This window comes from Thunnus albacares, chromosome 1, assembly GCF_914725855.1.
Source record: "Thunnus albacares chromosome 1, fThuAlb1.1, whole genome shotgun sequence".
In the NCBI taxonomy this organism is placed as follows: domain Eukaryota; kingdom Metazoa; phylum Chordata; class Actinopteri; order Scombriformes; family Scombridae; genus Thunnus; species Thunnus albacares.
The window spans coordinates 2,603,173-2,623,693 of NC_058106.1; the positions used below are offsets into that span (position 1 = coordinate 2,603,173).

Below are 20,521 nucleotides of genomic sequence, written 5' to 3' on the forward strand. Positions count from 1 at the left end.
AACCACGAAATCCTGAATCAATGTTAAGCCAACAATTCATGATAGGCAGTGTTCTGCATGAACATTTGTATAGTATATAGTGTGACAGCTTGCTGACCTCTGGTAGGACGATGAAGGCTCCAGTCATGATGGTGAGGACAATGTTGATCCCAAACAACCAGCGAAGAAAGATAAAGTAAGAGGCCACGCCTGACCCAAAGTGACCTCAACAAGACAGAGGAAACATCTGAATTAGAACCACTGACATGTTACAAAGTGATGTAGCGGTACACTTTATTTCACACTGTCATTATCTTGAGCCAAACCAATACCAACCAAAAGATTATATCTCCAAAAAAGCTTTCCTTTGCTTTAGCTTTCCTGTGCCCTAAAATGTCTACCTTCACATGACTTACACCACATAGTACAGCCATGTTAATGGGTATTATCAGTGATATCAAAACTTGAATGAATGCTCTTGTAAAATCAGACAGAAGTCTCACTTTCAATTTTCTTGATCCTCACTTCCCAGGGAATGAAGAGGACCACAATGTTGTAAAGCAAACGGGACAGTTTCTTCAGCAGCTGCAGGAGGAGAAACAAGGTTTAAACAGCACGGAGGAACTGAGGACTTACTTTAACCTCTGACTAACACACACTTCCATATGTGCAGTACTCAGCATGTGTTGATTGGCAACATAATTGACCATCTAGTAATACTTCCATTAAAAACTCCACTTTTGAGAATTGCTTTTATAACTATAGTAATCTGTACAGTATAGTTATAGAAATCTGTACACATTAAAACAGCTTCCTTAGTCACTCCATTGTTGCATCTCAAGCTGGAATCATTACACTACAGGATACGGCTCCCTTTATACTGTGAGGCCCACAGTGAAAACAGTTTATACTAATAATTATAAATTTTATTTTATTTATAAAGTGATTTTCAAGATACTCATACACTTCCACATGAAACATTAGGGACCTTAAAACCTAGAAACCTATAATCACAATACACATGCAGAATTTTAGATTGTATTTATTGATTGGGACAGTGTGCAGTTTTAAACATTAAAGATGCACTGCACCGGAGTTAGCTCGAAGCTAATTTGCATCCATAGTCCCCCACAATCAAAACAACAAACAGTACAAAGCAAAAAAAACCAAACACACAGAACACACCATACAAAATACAGAATACAAAGCTACACACAAAAGCACATCACATACACCCACAATGTCAATTAGAAATTAATAATGTAAACTTATCAAATTAAAAGCAAAACTATCTGCGCTAATGAGAAGACCATAGATGGAGCTTAGACTCAGTGGTCACACAGCTGATTGGTCTTTAGTAGATTTTTTAATTTGGCCTTGAATGTATTGATTGAGCAGGACATAAAATCATAGCTGTTCTCTGACTCATATATAAAGCATTATGAACTTGTAGCAATGGTAAAAGCCATGGTGACTAGAGTCACAGTTGACAGTTACAGTTGATTGAACAATTATGCGATCAACAGAAACTTAATCGCTACCTATTTTGGAAATTGAATATTTGTTTTGAGCTACTTTTTTTAGATTCCAAAACTCTGCTTCCAACTTCTCAAATGTGAATATTTTCTGGTTTCTTAACTGAATATCTTTGAGTTGTGAACAGTTGATAGGGACATCTTAGGACATTTTAAGGATCAAATGACTAATTGATTAGTCAATAAAATAATCTACAGGTTAAAAAAGTTGAAAATATTTGTTAATTGCAGTCCTGATGGTGAGAGAGGTAAACAACAACTAACAATGTCATTTACAATCACAATATGGCAGTACAGTGTATAGTTTGGAGTTTTGACTGAACTGATGCATCAGTGCTATGTTGTGTCTTCCATAATAGCTTTGCAACAAGTCCTCCAAACTCAACGACAAAATAAGTCACATATCATTGCCTTCCAAAATGACACATACAACCATTTTCTGATCTGGTGCCCCTCTCAGCAGGCTAACATCATATGTCAGTGCCTTCTGAAATACATATGACCATTACAAATTGATTCACATGCTGTTTGATTTCCTGGTATTCTATGAATCTTGATGAATTTGCTTTGTTTCTGTGGTTGTGTATCGATGTAGCTGACAATCAATCAATCACATAAGGTATAATCACAGTGAAATGTAATCCCACCAGATACTTCAATTTGTGTATTATAAAGACTTTAAATAGAGTAGGAATAGTAATGAATAGTAATAAATATATGTGTATGATGCCTGGTGTATCCGGTACCTTCTTCTAGACCACAACAAAAAGAAAATGATTCTCCTAGCTTTATTCTTGCAGCGCCTGGTGTAAATATCCTTCAGGCAGGGTAGAGCACCACCTATTGTCTGTTCAGCCAAACTAACTACTCTCTGCTGGGCCTTGGAGTCCTGTTCAGTGCTGTTTCTGTACTAAGCAGTGATGTTCCCCATCAGGACGCTCTCAATGGTGCAGGAGTAGAAATTCCTCAGTATTTGAGGGGATACCTGCAATTCCCTCAAGCGTGTGAGGTGACACAGTCTCTGCCTTGCCTTTTTCACCACTGAGTCAGTATGCTGCAACCAGGTCAGGCCCTTGGTGATGTGGACACCAAGGTACTTGAAGCTATCCACCCTCTCCACCAAGGAACTGTTAATATTAAGGGGGGTGGAGTTCCTTCCCTGCTTCTTCCCAAAGTCCACTATCAGCTCCTTAGTGTTGCTGACGTCCAGGAGTAGGTTGTTGTCCTGACACCAGTGGGTCAGGTCCTCTACTTCCTTCAGGTAAGCCTTTTCATTGTTATCTGTGATCAGGCCCACCACAGCTGTATCGTTAGCAGACTTGATGATGGTGTTGGCTACACAGTTGTGTGTGTACAGGGAGTACAGCAGGGGGCTCAGTAGCCCTGGGGTGCTCCAGTGTTGAGGATGAGGGTAAAAGAGGTGTGTCCGCCTACCCTCATCACCTGGGGTCTGTCTGTCAGGAAGCCAAGGATCCACATGCACAGTGAGGTGTTTAATCCTAGGCCCTTGAGCTTTGTGACAAGCCTGGAGGGAAGTATCGTGTTAATCGCTGAACTGTAGTCAATGAACAGTAATCTAACATAGCTCGCTTTCTTGTCCAGGTGAGATAGGGTGGTGCGGAGGATGTGTGCTATGGGGTCCAATGTGCTGGGTAATGAGGAGCACATGCAAGCCTTGACAAGCCATTCAAAGCACTTCATTACTACAGAGGTTAGTTCTACTGGGCAGTAGTCATTCAGGTAGACTGGTCTTGTTTTCTTGGGCACAGGAATGATGGTGGACTTCTTGAAGCACGTGGGTATGACAGACCGAGCCAGGGACAGGTTGAATATCATTGTGAACACTGGTGCTAGTTGGTCAGCACATAGTTTGAGGACCCACACTAAACTAAGTTGTTTAGCTCACTTGATAGTGACACATCAGCGCTTGACAAGGAAGGGGTGGCAGGCTTGTAATCTGTCATAGTTGTTAGACCTTGCCACATGCTGAGATTGCCCTCCAGGAACTGTAGTTCCACTTTCTTCCTGTGGGTCCTTTTTCCTCCTTTACTGCTCTTCTTACATTGTAGGCTGCTGCTTGTCCATGTTTCCAGACTGCAGCCCTGAGTTGTGGGCTGCAGTGTGTGTGTTTATGGCATCCCAGAGGGTTCTGATAATCCATGATTTCTGGTTGTGAAATGATTTAACTGCAGTCTTGGGTACAGTTTTCTCTGTTGTTTCACAAATTAAATTCACCACAGACTCAGTGAATCTGTTTTTATGTCATCTGTGACATTGATGGTGGTGTCCTGGAACGTGCTCCAGTCTGTGTCATGTAGTGCAAACTGTAGGGCAGCCTCTGATTGGCCTGACCATTTCCTGACCTCTCACATCAATGGGGGCATGCGTCATAGTTTGTTTACATACTGTGACCTCAGCAAGATGGCTGAATGGTTGTTCTTCCCAAATGCGGACAGTGATTCTGCTCTGTAGCTGTTTTTGAATGTCATGTAGCAATGATCCACCTAACCCTCTTAAGGTTAGCCTGATTGAAGAGGTCCTTGTGAGTTAACAAGGTTTGAATTGTTTGAACAAATGCTGTTGTTTGTCTAGAGTGGACCGTCTCTAACTTTGGTTTAGAAATCATGATAACTCTCTGAAGACTGACTTTGGTTTTACTCTTTGTAAGTGTCATGTAATTTGCATGATTCAGGATCTGATTTTATACATCCATAAATTCTACATCAGAAACCCCATGAAGTGTGCAGATTTTCAGATTTTATGATGTCAGGGAAAATAAAATCAGACCTGAGATGGTGATTATAAATCAAGATAAGGTCAGCTGGTTCAGTGATTCTGAATTTCAGTTAACTGGGAATCAAACTGTAGAATTAATAATTCATTGTCAGACTGCTTGCTAAAAGTCAATTTATTCTAATGGGGCCTGAGCAGCCAGAACATTGTAATTAAACTGAGCTATAACAACAGGCTATAAATTCACTCATGCTGCTGTGCTATTGCTGCATAGCTCTCTGCCTCTATCTCTCTGTATATGTGTGCATGTAATACAGAGAGACAGATGAAATGATGTACGTTTTGTGTGTACTCATCCCACAGGAGGAGAAAAGCTTTGTTAAAATGAGAACTCAGCAGGCTGCACAAAGGAAATCAAACATGTTTTATCATTGTGGCTCTGATTATCAGGTTACTGCAGTGCAGTGGAAATAACACAAAGTAGCTCGGCTGCTGTACAGAGCACATATTTCACTGAGGTTGCCCATTCCAGACACACCGGAGGAAAGAAGGCAAGACGATCAGGCAGAGCAGAAACATCTTTGTTGTTGTTAATTTCACATTTCTGTTGCACCATAATTGTTATGAACATGGTTATATTTTATGTGCTGGGGGCAAAATCTGTCCTGTTGTGATGCATCTTTGCAATAAATCACATAAATCAGTATATCCATAATCTGTCTCTGTGGCTGCTTGAGAAATGAGAAAGATGGGTTCATTTTATGTTGTGCCTTGGCCACCCCTAGATGAAGCTTGACCACCTTGCTCAATGGATCTTCAAAAAGGACCCCTAAAATGCCAGAAATATTCAAAACCAGCAGGACTAAAGGAACTATTTGGGAGCCATCTTTTGATTTGCCACTTTTCTTATTTTGGTTGGTTTGTTAGTTTCTTCATTGAAAAGAATCCATGAAGGTCAAAATAATGCAACATTATACATGTGGACGCCTAATAGTGGACTACAAACTGTTTTTCATTCTCTGCAAAATTCCATTTAAAACTGAGATCAGTGTCTCTTCATGTTGTGTACGTACATCAGCTCCTGCTGTCTGGTAACCTCTGGTTCTGGTCAGTCGGCCCTCGTACTTCAGAACAATCTCTCTGGCCTGCCTGTGAAACACACGCACAGAGGGTTACTGAATGTATTTATTCACATACTGATCTTGCTGTGGTTCACTCAACTTTTTGTGCAACTTTACACTTCTACTGCTACTCCACTACGTTTCTGAGGGAAATGTACTTTAATCTCCTCTACATTCCTCTGACGGCTGTGTGTTTTTTGCACGTTTAAGAACAATGGATAATGAGTGGCGGCCCCTGGTTTAAAAGATGATGAACGTGGCAGATTGTCAAGACCACAGTGTGAGGTAAATAGTGTTTCCTCCACCAAGTCCATTATTATCTATATCAGGACACCTCACAGTGCATTATCAGTTATAATGCATCCATAGGCAGAGTCAGGGGTGGGCTTAAAGCGCTTAAGCTCCAAATGTTTTCTGCAAAGCCCTGAATCTTTTACTGTTCATCACATGTGGCATTTTTGGTACTAAACCTAAATCATAGCTTTATAGCGACCAGTGTGTTTTGAACAGATGATCAGAGTGAAGTGCTGACTGAGCAGAAAACCCCTCCCCTATATAGTCTTATTGCTCAGCCACTGGTGCCAACCAGGCAGGTTTCCAGTGTCCTCGCCCCCTCCCCCAAACCCCAATCAACACCGAGTGATGCCAGGCAGAGTCCTACAATTGTACCTTAATACATAATGTTACCCACTTTGTTCATTCAGTGGCAGCGAATAAAAACCCTTGATTTATTACCTGGCATACCCTGTTATTTATTTAAAACTATAAAGTGTATTGTGTTCTGTTTTTTTATGCCTCTGTAGCCAGTTTCAGCATGAAACATTGTATTTTTTCAACACAAAAAGAAAAACATATAGGCCTATATTTTAAAAGGGAGAATGCTACGCTACTGTGAGTCCTTAGGAAGGAGAAATATACAGAAATATCTACATATATTATATAGTATTTTGGACAGATGTGAATGTTTTCTGCACACTGATCATTTTGTTCTGTTTGCCATAACATTTGTCAGTTGCTAATTTTACTTACTCTAATGCAAGGTGGATTTTTTGATCATGATTTAATGCTGACTGAATTAATTGTCTTAAACATATGTCATAAAACATGTTTAGAGGGCTCTTTAAACCTGCAATAACATGTTTTGTCTACTAGTTTTCATCAGAAACAAATAGTGAACACAACACTGACATATCATCGGCTTTTAAGTTGATGTGTTGAACTTGTTAGCAAACAGTTGCTTTTTTCCACATCCAGCAGTTACAGAACAACATTATCATTCATGTGGAGTCGTGTTTGTGTCCACCTGGTGAATGTAAGTCCAACATTCACTCTCTTGTCGCTCTGTTTTTGCTCTCTACCAACTCCTGAGGGAAATATCTGGCTCTTTAGCTGCCAAATGCTCCACTATGTTCACAGCTAGTCTACAGCTAACTGTGTCTGTTTAACATTTGGAGCTGAACAGGTAGTGTACAGTGGCTTTTTAAAGCTTTTCCTCTGAAAAACGCTGCCTGCTGTGGCCCAAAATGATGCTATGAGAATGAACTAAAACAGTAAAGTTGCAGCTGGACAGATAAACAATGAGCTAAAACTCGCTATAAAGCTCCATAAAGCCAAGAGGAGCTGCAGAGTCACTGATAATTCTCTGTAGGTTCATCACTACGAACCACAACCAACACATTACACAAAGTCATTTGATACATTTTTATAATAAATACATCAACTACAGCTGCTTTAAGTAAATGATCTGAATACTTCTTTCAACACTACATACAGAAACAGATATTACTGTATTGAGATTAAATAACCAAGCCAGTATATCCTTTAAAGGATAAATCTCAATACTGGAAGCCTATGCTCTTAAGGAAATATGCTTATTCACAAGTTAGACGAGAAGATTGATATTAATCTCCTGTCTGTGTGATAAGTACAGAATTTGAGTCAAGGCATGATAAGCTTAGCTTAGCTTAGCATAAAGACTGGAAGCACAGGGTGACAGCTGACCTAGCTCTGTTCAAAGTTCAAAAATAAACCTTTATGCTAAGCTAGGCTAAGCACATGCTGACTCCAGCTCCGTACTTCACACACAGACAAAGGTCCACTGACGGTAGTAGCTTTTTGAAGCTTTTGTCTCATTTCACGTGTTATCTTAGGACCAAAGTTCCACACTTGGGTGACATGAAGACACCTGAGCTTGCTTCATTTGCTGGTGAAGACTGTGAGATGCGGTTAAAAGCTCTAAAAAGCTAGTTCGGTATGTAGACATTTTAATTGGGGTTACTTTGACACACAGATTTGAGACTGATATAAATTTTCTCATATCAGTCTGAGAAAGAAAGCAAATGTGTATTTCCCAAAGTTTTTAAATATTTCTTTAAAACACTCCTAAACCAATATTTTTACTTGTACTGTGGTGTGTGTTCTGTATGCTCTTGTTTTAATTATTATGTACATTTTCCTTTTTTATTACATGTTTATATCTTTGTAATTGGCATTTTTTTTTATTGTTTACATGCTTCAGAATCACTCAGATATCTGTCCCAGTAGAATTAGTAGTATTTCTACTGAGGTTCTATTTTCCTGTAGTCTTAAGTCCATTGGTTGCTAATTTGTGTATTCTAAAATGTGTAGTATTTAACACTGTCATTATGCTGAATGGCCTTACCATTTTAGATCATAGTGTCAACCAGTGCTCCCCCTCTTCTAAAACCAGCCACAGCTGACTGGTCCCATTAAAATAAATTTGCTAAAGCTTTACAGTCCATGAGACATTGCAGTGAAACCAGCTCATCCTGTCACAGATCTGGAGACATTTCAGGGGGCTATGAGCCATGTATTAACCAATGAAGACACCCAACATGTACTTTACACTCACAGCCATGGAGATCAACTGTGGCTTCTACAGGTTTGAAGTACATGTGGTTTTATTTTGTGATGTGATGTCAGCTATGGTGAGAGCTGAGGTCCGAGTCAATGCTCGGAGAATAACTCAAAGTAAAACATGTCAGAGAACATTCGGATTAAAATGGGAGTAAAAATCTGTAATTTGTGATGTGAAGTATGAGCTGTGATTGCAGTGGGAGAAATCACAGACATTCAGCCTGAGATTAAAGAGGATGTAAAAATGCAGGCTTGCATCCCATCCCTGATGATGGTAATAAAACCCCTGCAGTAATAACAAACTGCCCATAAAAAACCTGTTATCCATGGCACATACTCAGCACATCTTAGAAGCTCTCTATCTACTCTAGCTGCCTTTCCTCTGCCTGCGCTCTATCTACAACTCTTATTACCTTTAACCAAATGCACACAACCTTTACTCCCAAAATACAACACTTAGGAATGAGCCTCTTTAGAAATGTTGATTTCCACAAGCATCATGTGGCATTTGGACAGCTGACAGAATGTTATCTGCTGAGTTTAAATTTTCACATACCGTATGTTGAGCCATTTTCCACAGAGGTGTTTGTGGTAACAAGGCAAAAGGTGACCAAGTTAGGGTCATATTTAAAAAATATAAATGTAGTTGCAAGCATGTTGTTTAACAGGACTCACACTCAGACTATTGACACAATATTTCACTAATTTTAATGTTTCTAGAATATGATACCGGCTCTGTTAGCACAGTTTAGCTAAAGTAGCTAACGTTAGCCTAAGCGTGCAGCACTCGGTGTTCCCGGTAAGCTAGAGTTAGCTTGGGTCTGAGGTAGCGGGGTGTGTTTCCAGAGTGTGAAAAATGACACCCCGCACTCCTTATTTCAAACTTTTAAAACAAAATCTTAAAACTCATCTCTTCAAATGTGCTTTTACCTAGAAACCTTTACTATATTTTAACCTCACCTACAGTATTAAATGTCGTTTCTTACAGTATTAAATTTACTATTGTTATTTTTTCATTTCAAATCTTTTTCCCTTATTTTAGTCTGTTCAGTTTTTTTAATGTTTCTATTTCTTGCATGTGTTTTTTCTTTTTTTGTGAAGTACGTTGTATCACATCTTTTTGTATGAAATGTTTACTTTATTACTACAGTGGAAACCGCTTACAGTGATCACGGTTACAGTGATCAACTGCGAATATGTACCAAAATGCTTAGGACAGAATCATGCTTATAATAATCAAGTAGTCCGCTTACAGTGTTCATTTGGGGTTTTTTCATACATGAAATGATATGGAAAAAAAAAAAAACTACTGCAATTCAATTTTTTTTTTTTTTTAAATATACTCCCATTTTTTAAAATTTACTCCCATTATACATGTATGATATGTACTTAGTGATGGCGGCACCAGCATTACCTCACAGTAACCCGTCTGCTTCCAACTGGTGACCTGAGGCTGGTGCTGTGTGCACACTGAAATCATGATGGGAAAAAGAAAGTCATTTTCTCTCAATGAAAAACGTAGTCTCCTTGAAGCTTATGACAAACTGCCAAAAACAGGCCAATGAGATACAGCAGCAAAACTGCAGCAAGATGCAGCAGTGAAACAATTAGCGTTTAAACAGCTGTTCTGTATTTTGAAACAGTCAATAAAATTCAGTAAACAGCGAAGCTGCCTGTTTCATTACTTTATATTCATGTAATAAATATACAAATGTCAGTTAGATGGTAATTTGCATTAAAAATTAAGAAAAGAGAAAAAATTGTTTATCATCTGCTTATAGTGATCAATTTGACCTGGACAGACATGATCACTATAAGCAGTTTCCACTGTATTATTTACTAAAGTTCTTTTGTTGTGTAAACCAAACTAACCAGGACACAAGATATCATTTCAGTATTTTGTATTCTGACCATCCACCCCGACCACTTCCATACAGTAGCACTTTGTGGACTAACAGTTCATGTCTTTGGTCAAACCATTTAGTTTATTTAGTAGTCTATAAGACAGGATTGCTTTAAGTGTCACATGGAGAAGGTGAAGGTGAGGCCTGTTCAGATTCAACTGTTCTAGTAAGGCAGGTAGCTGCTGACTGTCAATGCTGTAGACACAAACTAAATTCCATGTACATGCATTGAAAATGGCTTTGTTTACCTAAGTAATTAAGTAATGTGATGTCATCATATTTCCCTCCTGAGACCTGGGGGTTTGAGTGGGTGAGCTGCTCAGGTTTTAGCACACTTGCTTTAAATTCAGTGACATGCAGTATTTTTCCCAGAACACATTCATGAAGAAAAGTTAAATCTCTCCAAAAATATATAGAGGGGGAGAGAGAATGTGTCTGTGTGTGTGCGTGCGTGCGTGTGTGTGTGTTTGTGTGCGTGTGTGTGCATGTGTGTGTGTGTGTCTGTGTGTGTGTGTGTGTGTGTATGCGTGTGCATACGTGTGTGTGATAAATACTCCACAGATACAGAGGGAAAAATCAAACAGGAGGGTACTTCAAGACTTTAAGCTTGCGTCTCATTGGCCAGGGTCTGGTCCGAATGTTGGCGATGATCTCCTTCTGGTACTGAATGTTCTGGAACATCTCCTCTGGGTCGTTGCTGTCCACCCGCTCATCTTCTTTATCTTCATCATCAGAGAAGCTGGGGGATAAGACACAGAGACATCTTTGTTACATTGTAAAGAAAAGCAAACATAAAGAATGTCTGAAAACTATCTGGGGGGGGGGGGGGGGGGGGGGGGGGGGGGTGTCTGAATCCTTTGTTTCACTTATTATTTATTTGTTTTATAAATGTTTCACACCAAAAATGTGTACAGCAAGTATTTCTTGCCAAATGCAATATGGGTGCAGAATGAATAGGCTACTTTGAATTTTATAAAAATCTGGTCCTTCTATTTTATTTGATCATACTTTATTTGACTGTATTTATGTATTTTAAATCATGTTGTTTGTTGATCCTGTGCTCCTGATGCTTGTCCTCATCATGGTACTGTATTATTTTTGACGCCATGTGGTGAAGCAAAAAATAATTTTCCACAATGTGGACAATAAAGTTCCCAGCTAACTAAATTTCCTTTGAACCCTCCCCTTCACTTGGAAAAAATTGCAACACCTTCCCCCCAATATCTTTAAATAATATAGCAGCATGAATTGGAGCGACTTGTTTCAGTAACAGGCAGGACGCTGTAACACATTTTAAATCCACTTTAACTATTTTTGAGCCTCTAAATGAAACTTTGGGTTACCAGTGTTACTGATTATTTTGCCCCACCCTCATACACCAAATAGTAAAAATAAATAAATGTGATTATTTTGTGGCCTGATATGTATGAGATCAGATATCTGACTGTCTGCCATTATTCAACCAATTACATGATGCCTGAGTTGTATAACCAGATGTGTTGGAGACTCAGAGGGGACTATTTCCTGAATATAGTTGTTCCAAGCAGTGCACCGTTAAATTGTATATAACAGGTCAAGTTCTACATGTAAATGGTTAAAATCACTGCTCACTGACTGAGTACAGTACGGTAGGCTAGCACTAAGCTGGGTTTATGTGCTGATGATGTGGTTTTTCAGCACACGGTGATGACAGTTCTACATGTTTACAGTTCAGCTCACTACAGAAGAACAGACGATAAAGTGTGTGTCCTCATCCATCATGTGCACTCATCATGTTAGAAACATTCCAACATGTGAACAGCCATGTTTCATTTCACTTTTTCAATCAGTACGATAGCTTCACAATGTGTGATGCTGAGTGGAATTTTTAAAAAATTCAAGTATTTTGGTAGAGATAAGGTTCAATCTCTAATAACTGAAGTTTTAACTGAAGCTTTTTAGTATTTTTTTTTTTAACAAATAAATCTCATGAGGGAAGAATAAAAATATAAATCTTAGGTGATAAAAAAATAAAACTAAAGCCCTCTAACTATTTTCACACAGTCCCTTATCAAACATCAACATATGAATCATTATATACTGCTGGATATTACAAACACAGAGGAGCAGGACTCCCTCAAACACAGTATTAATACTGAGCGGTTTGCTGGACGTTTTGATGTGATACATGCTGAAAGATGTAAACACAGTGCACAAGCTGAATGTCCTACTTTCATTTCTTTTTGTCATTTCATTTCCACATTTCGCATCCTCTCTCTTGCATTCATGAAAAATGACACATTGTTCAATCATTCGTTATTCAACATACTAACATGTCTGATTTTTTGTCATGTCAAGATTTCAGATCAGTAGACACAAAGGTGAGAAATGTTTTCAAGACATGCTCTACTTGTGGCTATAATGCAAAGTGTAAAGATTGTGTACTATGTCATGCTTTACATGGACAATATGTGAGCTCTGTTAACACTGCTTTATCATGGACAAATGGCATCCAGAGAATATCCGAAAAGTTTAACCAACAGCTTGATGGCAGAACAAAGACAGAGTGGACAGATGCATCAATGATGCTCCCTGTTGAACTGTATTCATGAAGATACCATAGATTTCTTACATCACTTAATTTCAAACTGATCAATATATGTGTATCAAACTGACACATTCAAAGTCTAATGCAACCACGTGTGATTAATGAGCTCAGACTAAATTCACAAAAAGGGCCAACATGTCAGAATGTCCCTGGATGGTAGGAAAAAATAACACAGCACACAGGAAACTCTTTGTAGTTTTCCTCACTAATTAGATTTAGTAAAAGACTAATTGTGTAACCTACAGGATATCATCTAAGGCTCAGGCAGATGACAGCTATGAAGTGAAAGTGAGAAAGAAAGAGAAAGGCACAGAGAGTGGAGCAAAAAAGACGTCCTAGAAGTTCCTGATAAAAGTATGATTCAGAGTGAGCAGACTCACCCCTGCTGGTGGTCCTGGTAGGCTGAATAAATCCTCCTGGAGTTCTTCCTGATACTCTTGTGTCTCTTGGCTGCAGACAGGGACCTGCTGCTGCTGCCTACCAAAGGCTCAGACACTGTACTCATGCTGACTCTCCTCAGAGTGACTGTGGTCAACTTGCTGATCTGGACCCCGCTGGAGCATCACACACACCAGCAGTGCAGCTGAAACACACTCACCCATCAGTCCAATCACAGACATACTGAACACTTAAAGGGCCAGCACCACACACGCACACAGACACACACACACACACACACACACACAGACACGCACACACACACACACACACACACACACACACACACAATTTTTGCTAATAGTGCGATGTGCCTTGTGTGCACTTGGTGTCTGACTCTCTTCAGTTATCATTTAAACTGAGGAGCAGAAGGATCAGAGAGCTGAAATGAGGCACTGGAGGCTAGACAGATGTGTGTTGTTTAATTGGTGGCTGTTTGACTGGACTCAGTGGAGTACTTCTAACTATGGAGACCAGTCACAACCTGCAGCTTTAGATGGAAAACCTGAGTGTTACAACATAATGATTAAACAGAGTTTAGGTAAGAAAGCTGGTATGGTAAAGCTTGTACATAAATACCAAATAACACCAAAGTGAGACAGATGTGGGTCCTGACTTTTTAAAGCATGTTAGTGTCAGTGTTGCCTTTACATCATTATTAGGAAAATGTCACTCTCTCTTTAAAAAGATTGTACTGTGAGAGCACCTCTAGCTATCACAGTCCTTGATTTTAAGGTGGCTCTTCATTTCTATACCTATTTATCCTTTGCAAGGTAACAGGTGTTAGAGCCTCACAGCACACACTTGGCAAGAGGCAGAGTACACTCAGGTCACCAGTGTATCACAAGGTTGTCACAGCGTTTTCAGTATTTTTACATACATTTTGAACCCCCCTCTCTCAACCCAACCAGTCAATGTAAATGGCTGCCCACCAAGAGGGGGAATGTTGGGTCTCTGTAAATTAAATAAATTTGATATGATAATATTTTTGCATTTTCTGAATATCTCTCTAAAGCATGGGCTAGGAGGAGAAAAGTAACACATGGATAAATTCCTCAGACTCTGCTCTATATAGATTGCAGACTATTGGTTCGACCTGAGGCCCAGGCCACACAGCCTCCCTCTACCTGAGCAGCGCATGTGTTGCTAAACTGCTGCTGCTCGCTCACCTGCGGTGTCCACACAGACACAGACAATGTATCTTTCTACATTGAGTTTGGTTTTGATAATGGCCATCAATAATAGCATGTTTCATATCATTTCATTATAAATTTCATTTATATTTAGTTTAGACAGAAAAAGGTTAAGAAGCATGTGCTCAATTGTGAAAATAAATAAATATGTGAGGTGAAACTGGCTTTCTTTTTGATGGGGTCTAGTTGGGGATACTTCTGTGTCAGCCACATACACTCCTCACACAGGACATCACTGCTCCAAGTGAAGAAAATCCCTCCAGATGACACCAAGTCCCCCGAATGAGCCAAACAAACCTCTAAATTAACTGTCGGGAGAGAAACTGACAAAATAACAAGTTCCCCACCAGAGAGGCTCCCTGCCCGGAGTACAACCACAGGCTGTCAGACAGTGGGGACACTATTTTTCATGTCTGTGACATATTCTACAGACATAGACACTGAAACTATAGTGAAAGGTGTAATGTTGCTGGTATGATGTTAATATGACTGTCAACAGATCACTGTCTATTTTTGCTGAGAACTGCATGCAGCACATGGAAAAAATAAGCAAGATGCCGAAACTCTAGATGATGCAACACTGCAGCTGCATGTGAGATGCGTGTGACAAGCTATATAAGATAAGGGCTGCAGTGAAAGACTTCCCAAACTGCAGTTCTAACCCAACATCAATGCTGGAATATATATACAATGACAACCTCCTTGATTTATATCCCAACCTGAGCATTGCATTCCGTCTGCTTCTCACCCTTCGTGTTACTGTTGCCTCTGGGTAAAGGAGTTTCTGAGCTCTAAAAGCAAAAGAATGTGTACCGACGCACCGCAGCACCATCTTGAAGTAGTCAACTCAAGATCAGCCTCATGAGAGCCAATTTCATCATAGCCTTTCATGGTTTTTGCGACTGTATTAGAAGAAACTTTCAAAATTCTTGAAATGACTGATCTTCATGTTGTTGTTTCTCTTTACTTAGTTGAGCAGTTATTGCCATAATATGGATGACTACAGTATTGGACTAGGGATGTTTACTGTATACCAACACTACCTGCTCTCAAATGCATTAAGAAGGCAAGAAATTCCACCAATTAACTTTTGACAAGGAACCACTGTTAACTGAAAACCATTCCAGGTGACGACCTCATGAAGCTGGTTGAGATACTGCCAATAGTGTGGAAAGCTGTCATCAAGGCAAACACTGGCTACTTTGAGGAATCTAAAATATGAAACACATTTTGGTTTGTTCAACACTTTTTTGTTTACTACGTAATTCCATATGTTATTTCATAATTTTGATGTCTTCAGTATTGCTCTGTAATGTAAAAAACAGTAAAAATAAAGAAAAACTTTTGAATGAGTAGGTGTGTCCAAACTTTTGACTGATGCTGTATATAAACACATTTTTCTCTCCACATGACAGTAATCATGTACAAATGTACTGCAATATCCTGTATATAACACCAACATCAAACAACTGTTGATCAGACAGTAATATTACTGTTCAAATTAGTACACTTTCTAATGGTGTCACTGTAGGATAAGCAGAGGTGTCACTGATAACATTACAGGTGGCTCTGTTCTATTCAGGTGTCCCAGTAAGTCATGACAGTGAGCCAGCATGCACAACACCAGGACCCTGAAACTGGAGAAGATAAATGGTATTCAGACATTGTTACTTTTATTATTTACATCTGTGCTTTTCCTACTGTGACATGTCAAAATGACTTCTGTGAAAAAGTGTGATACAGCTTTACCTGGTAGAAACTCAGTAGGCCACTTACAGTAATACAGATCAGCTGAGCTCAACAAGCCAGACACATTCTGTACTTCCATTTACGTGGTTATCTATTAACTGAATTAGATAAAGTGACATAATGTAGTTTGTCAAGCACAGCATGGCTCCCTGATGTCCAGAGTAGGGATGTGCAGAAGGCCCAGTGTTTGTATTTGTATCTGTATTTGTTGAGGCAGCAAAATTATTTGTATTTGTATTTGTATTTGAATAAAAGTGGAAAGAGGCTTAAAAATACTGTTTTTGTTTTTATTATGCTTTTAATTTTAGAAAATTAAAGTGTTACAATAAGTGTTCATAAGTAAACTACCTTATGAAGGAGGTCCCCACACTGGGTCTTGAACTGGAGTCTCCCAGATCATAGACGACTGCGCTGACTACTGAGCTAAAACTTTGCTCATCGCCTCATTGCAGACAGACCTCTAACTAACAAATATTTTTTTAAATATTTGCATGAAACAAATATTTGTAAAAAAGAAACATTATTTGTGCTTTGCCGAATAATGTATTTGTATTCAGGCACACCCCTAGTAGAGAGGTACTGTTTCTGACACTGTAGGTCCTCACTTTGTCTTAAAGATTCTCTTGAGGATTTTATTCACATCATCCAACTGTTGATTACATGCTGATCATTAAGTCAGCATGCCTTTCAGTAGTACTGTCAGCGAGGACCAAGGCCTCAATATTAACATGAGTCTCAAATCATGAACAATTAGGTGAAGATTATAGGAGCTTATTTTAAGGGGTGGGGTGGCAGTCTTGTTCCAGTCATAGAAATGTCCATAGACCTTGCAGCAAAGGCAGTTATCACAGTTTCTATATGTATGATTCTACTTGGAGCACATCATCTCAAAGGTTTTCAGAAAAATAACAGGTAAGAGGGCAGTATCTATAAAGCTAACTATGATCTAATTGCAGTATAAAGCAGTTGTATTAACTATCACACTGTGTTGAATCTACAGAGGGAGTCAGTATCTTTGCTGCTGCTTCATTTCTCACAGCGTCATGATTCAGTTTTGTCTTGGCTTTGGCTTGATAGTGTATAAGAGTTATAGTTCTGGACCACACATGTAAGCTGAGCCTCTCTGCACAGATGACCACATCTGTACTTTATAGCTCTGAGGACCAACCAGAGCAGACTAATATCTCTGACCTTGCTGAGAATTAGAGGTCGGCCAGACAATCATACTCATGAATCCTGTCAGGCGTAAATCATATGGAGCTTTGGTTACTGTACTTGACTTTCAAGCGCCACACTCTGCACGTTGATTTATGCCGGCGTGAAATGTTGTTGACTGTAATTATTATTTGATGTTTGTTCGGCAGTGCAGATATTTGTGTATCCATCTATGTAGAGATCAGCCATTAAACATCAGTTAAAAATGGATTATGGACCACCTTTACTATAAATCCTAAAGTTTTATGTCAACACAACTTGTGCTCAATCCCACTGAGAGAATAATCCATTTGAAAGTGCATTTTCCTTGTGAAAGTGATATGTTGAGAGCTGTGCTCACAGTGCTGTTTGAGGCTGTTAGTCCACTCTGAGTTTCTAAAATAGAACAACAGCATCATAATGACCAGTGGAAATTAGATTGTGTCAAGATGCCACTCTTTTGTTGGCCTCCTGTTGTGTGATCTGAAAGGAAATATGTAGAACACATCTACTTCAAACCCAATATACTGAATTTGATGATGCAATAATTGTCACAAATCTATTAGTGTCAGAAAATGTACAAAAGTGTAATGTAAATGGGCATACACAGTGAGAATGATGCCAACACAACTTGGACATACTGCTGAAAAATTACAATCATCATTACTACAATCACACACCAAGGACCATTGGTAGGATCGGATGCTCGCCTGTGAAATAGTTAAGCAAAGGCTTTGAGGATCATTAAGTTAGACTCCATCTGATTCTAAATATTACAAAAATATTTCTTTTTTGTGTTTTTTGCTGGTGTACAGTCTGTCTGGTGTTTCCCTGTTTGAGGTTTTTCTCTTCCTTCAAGACACATGCGTTTAACATGCAGGCCTCCTTCAACATCCAAGTCAAGTACAGGATCCTACTCATCCTCACAATCTTCAACATCATAATAATCACCATCATCATAGGCATCATCGTCATTGCATTGATAATGTCTGGAATATGAAGCTAGAACATCATAGTCAGTGGTGGACAAAGTACACAACTCCATTACTTGAGTCAAAGTATAGATACTCCTGGTCAAATATTACTCCAATACAAGTGGAAGTTGTTCAGTCAAATTTTTACTTGAGTCAAAGTACTGGAGTACTTGCTTTTAAAAATACTTAAGTATTCAAAAGTACATTTTCTTTTTAACACATTGTTGTATTGTTGCCACAATGCATTTACAGAACCTAATGGCTCTGAAACAAGCTATTGAATGCAATGACTTGCTTGTAGAACCTGTAGAAAAGCTTGTAGAATATTTTCATTTTTTTATTAACGTCCCCAAGCCCACCCCCACAAAACAGCATGGAAGTATTCTGACACAGCTCTGGCAGTGTGTTTGTGTGCATGCGTGCATGAGCTTCCTCAGAAAATAATAAATAAATAAAACAACCAACCCACCTTAAAATCCCAGTTACACACCTCTAGCTTTATAAATGCCCAACAACAACACTACATTCATTTCAAAAATCTGGACTTCAGATATGGCCATGGGTGCTCTGGTTAGGAATCATTATCTTTATCTGCTGTAGCAGTCATTTCCACTGCCAAGTGTAAATTAAACGCACTTTGAACTTGACTGTCAGCGTAGGAGAAGTTCACTTGGATTTTCTCCTGTGACAAACACAGCATAAGAAAAATTGATCCGCTGACTTCAAAGCTATGCTTCATAGTAACGAATAATGGGAACCTTCTTAGAAATGTAGTGGAGTCAAAAGTACAATATTTGTCTTTCAAATGTAGTGGAGTAAAAGTCATAAGTTTCCAAAAAATTTAACACTCAAGTAAAGTACAGATGTTCAAAAAATGTACATAAGTACAGTACTCAAGTAAATGTACTTTGTTACTGTACACTCCTGATCATAGTAGCATTATACAGCTTATTCTCTAACAGTATGATGCTACAAACAGCTTTGGCATCAGGGGGACTGTTGTCATAGATGGATGTATTACGTAGTGTAAAATCATGCTGCTGGAGGTGATGAATCACAGTCTTCATTAGAGCCTGACTGATAAATATTTTTATATTTATGTTTTTATGTTTTTTATGCTTTTTGCTGTTGATATAAATAATTCCAAATAAAAATGTTTAGATTCTATAAATGCTTTTTGATTCGTATCTGATTATTTAATAGGTGTTCTGTGGAACGTAATGGCAATGAAAGTCAGTCAGAAGGGCCACGAGGGATTTTCTGCCTGGGGCCCCATCAGACTCTAGAATCAAGCATTACAACCTTTAACCTTATCAATAAGTGACGATGTTTAGCTTGCTTTAAGCAGTGCAGGTGGTGACTGACTGACATGTTCTACCCTTGGGGTTTACTTAGCCACAGTTTGTGCCTCATATATTACATTACATTCAAATCCTTTTGTCAGTTAATACGACTTATTCTCCAGATCAGCAAAGATTGTTACATCTGCTCCTGCTGTCTCCCCTGACACTCCCTCCACATCTAATTCTGTGCCTTTCTAATTGTCACTTCTCCAGTGGCTGTCTCCTGCTTCTCCCTGTGTGTGTGTGTGTGTGCGTGTGTGTGTGTGTGTGTCTGTCTGTCTGTCTGTGTGTCTCTGTGTCTGTCTGAGTGGAGACAGGTGTACCAGAGTCAGAGCAGAGCACCACCAGATGCACCTCATCCTGCAATCAACCCTGCCTATATATTCCCAGCTCTGTCACATCCACTCTATCAGATCATAGCCTCTGTGCTGTCAGTACTATGTTTCCAGCTGTTCGTTCATACCTAAGCTTATTTGCTAGTTACCTATTACTTTGCACACAGTCTGACCCTTATTCCCTCTTCCCTGCAGTTCCGTCTTCTCTGCCCTCCGGCCTCCATCTCCCGGACCTCGCCTCATCTCGTCTACTCCACTCTCCTAACCTGGACCCACAAAACTCCATACGTCATCTTCAGGATCTCCGCCTGGCTCTGCTCTGAACCACTCCCTGTGTCTCACCTGGCTAACTTTACCCTGCTGTTCTGAAAATAAAACACCATTTCACTCCAACCATGTTCACACCTGGGTTCACTTGCTTAGCTGCCACATGACAAAGATGGCCACAGGAAATGACATTGTCCCGCTCATTTTGGGTGACCCAACACAGAAATCGAAGGCAGCGTTGCCAGCAGTGGCCTGTGAATTATTTATTTATATTTCACAGTGGGAAGCACTT

The 20,521-nt window shown here is 39.3% G+C and overlaps 1 protein-coding gene across 1 annotated transcript in view; it reads right to left on the minus strand.

Annotated features, from left to right (window-relative positions):
- Positions 1–20,521, minus strand: part of LOC122980479 (transmembrane channel-like protein 3) — a 45,961-nt gene that overhangs the window by 24,794 nt on the left and 646 nt on the right. The window contains exons 2-6 of the mRNA XM_044348569.1: positions 13,117–13,364; positions 10,742–10,888; positions 5,321–5,396; positions 483–564; positions 98–204 (exon numbers count right to left, since the gene is read on the minus strand). Of these exons, the coding sequence (XP_044204504.1) occupies positions 98–204; positions 483–564; positions 5,321–5,396; positions 10,742–10,888; positions 13,117–13,241 (537 nt within the window). The 5' untranslated portion in view covers positions 13,242–13,364. The remainder of the gene's footprint in view (positions 1–97; positions 205–482; positions 565–5,320; positions 5,397–10,741; positions 10,889–13,116; positions 13,365–20,521) is intronic.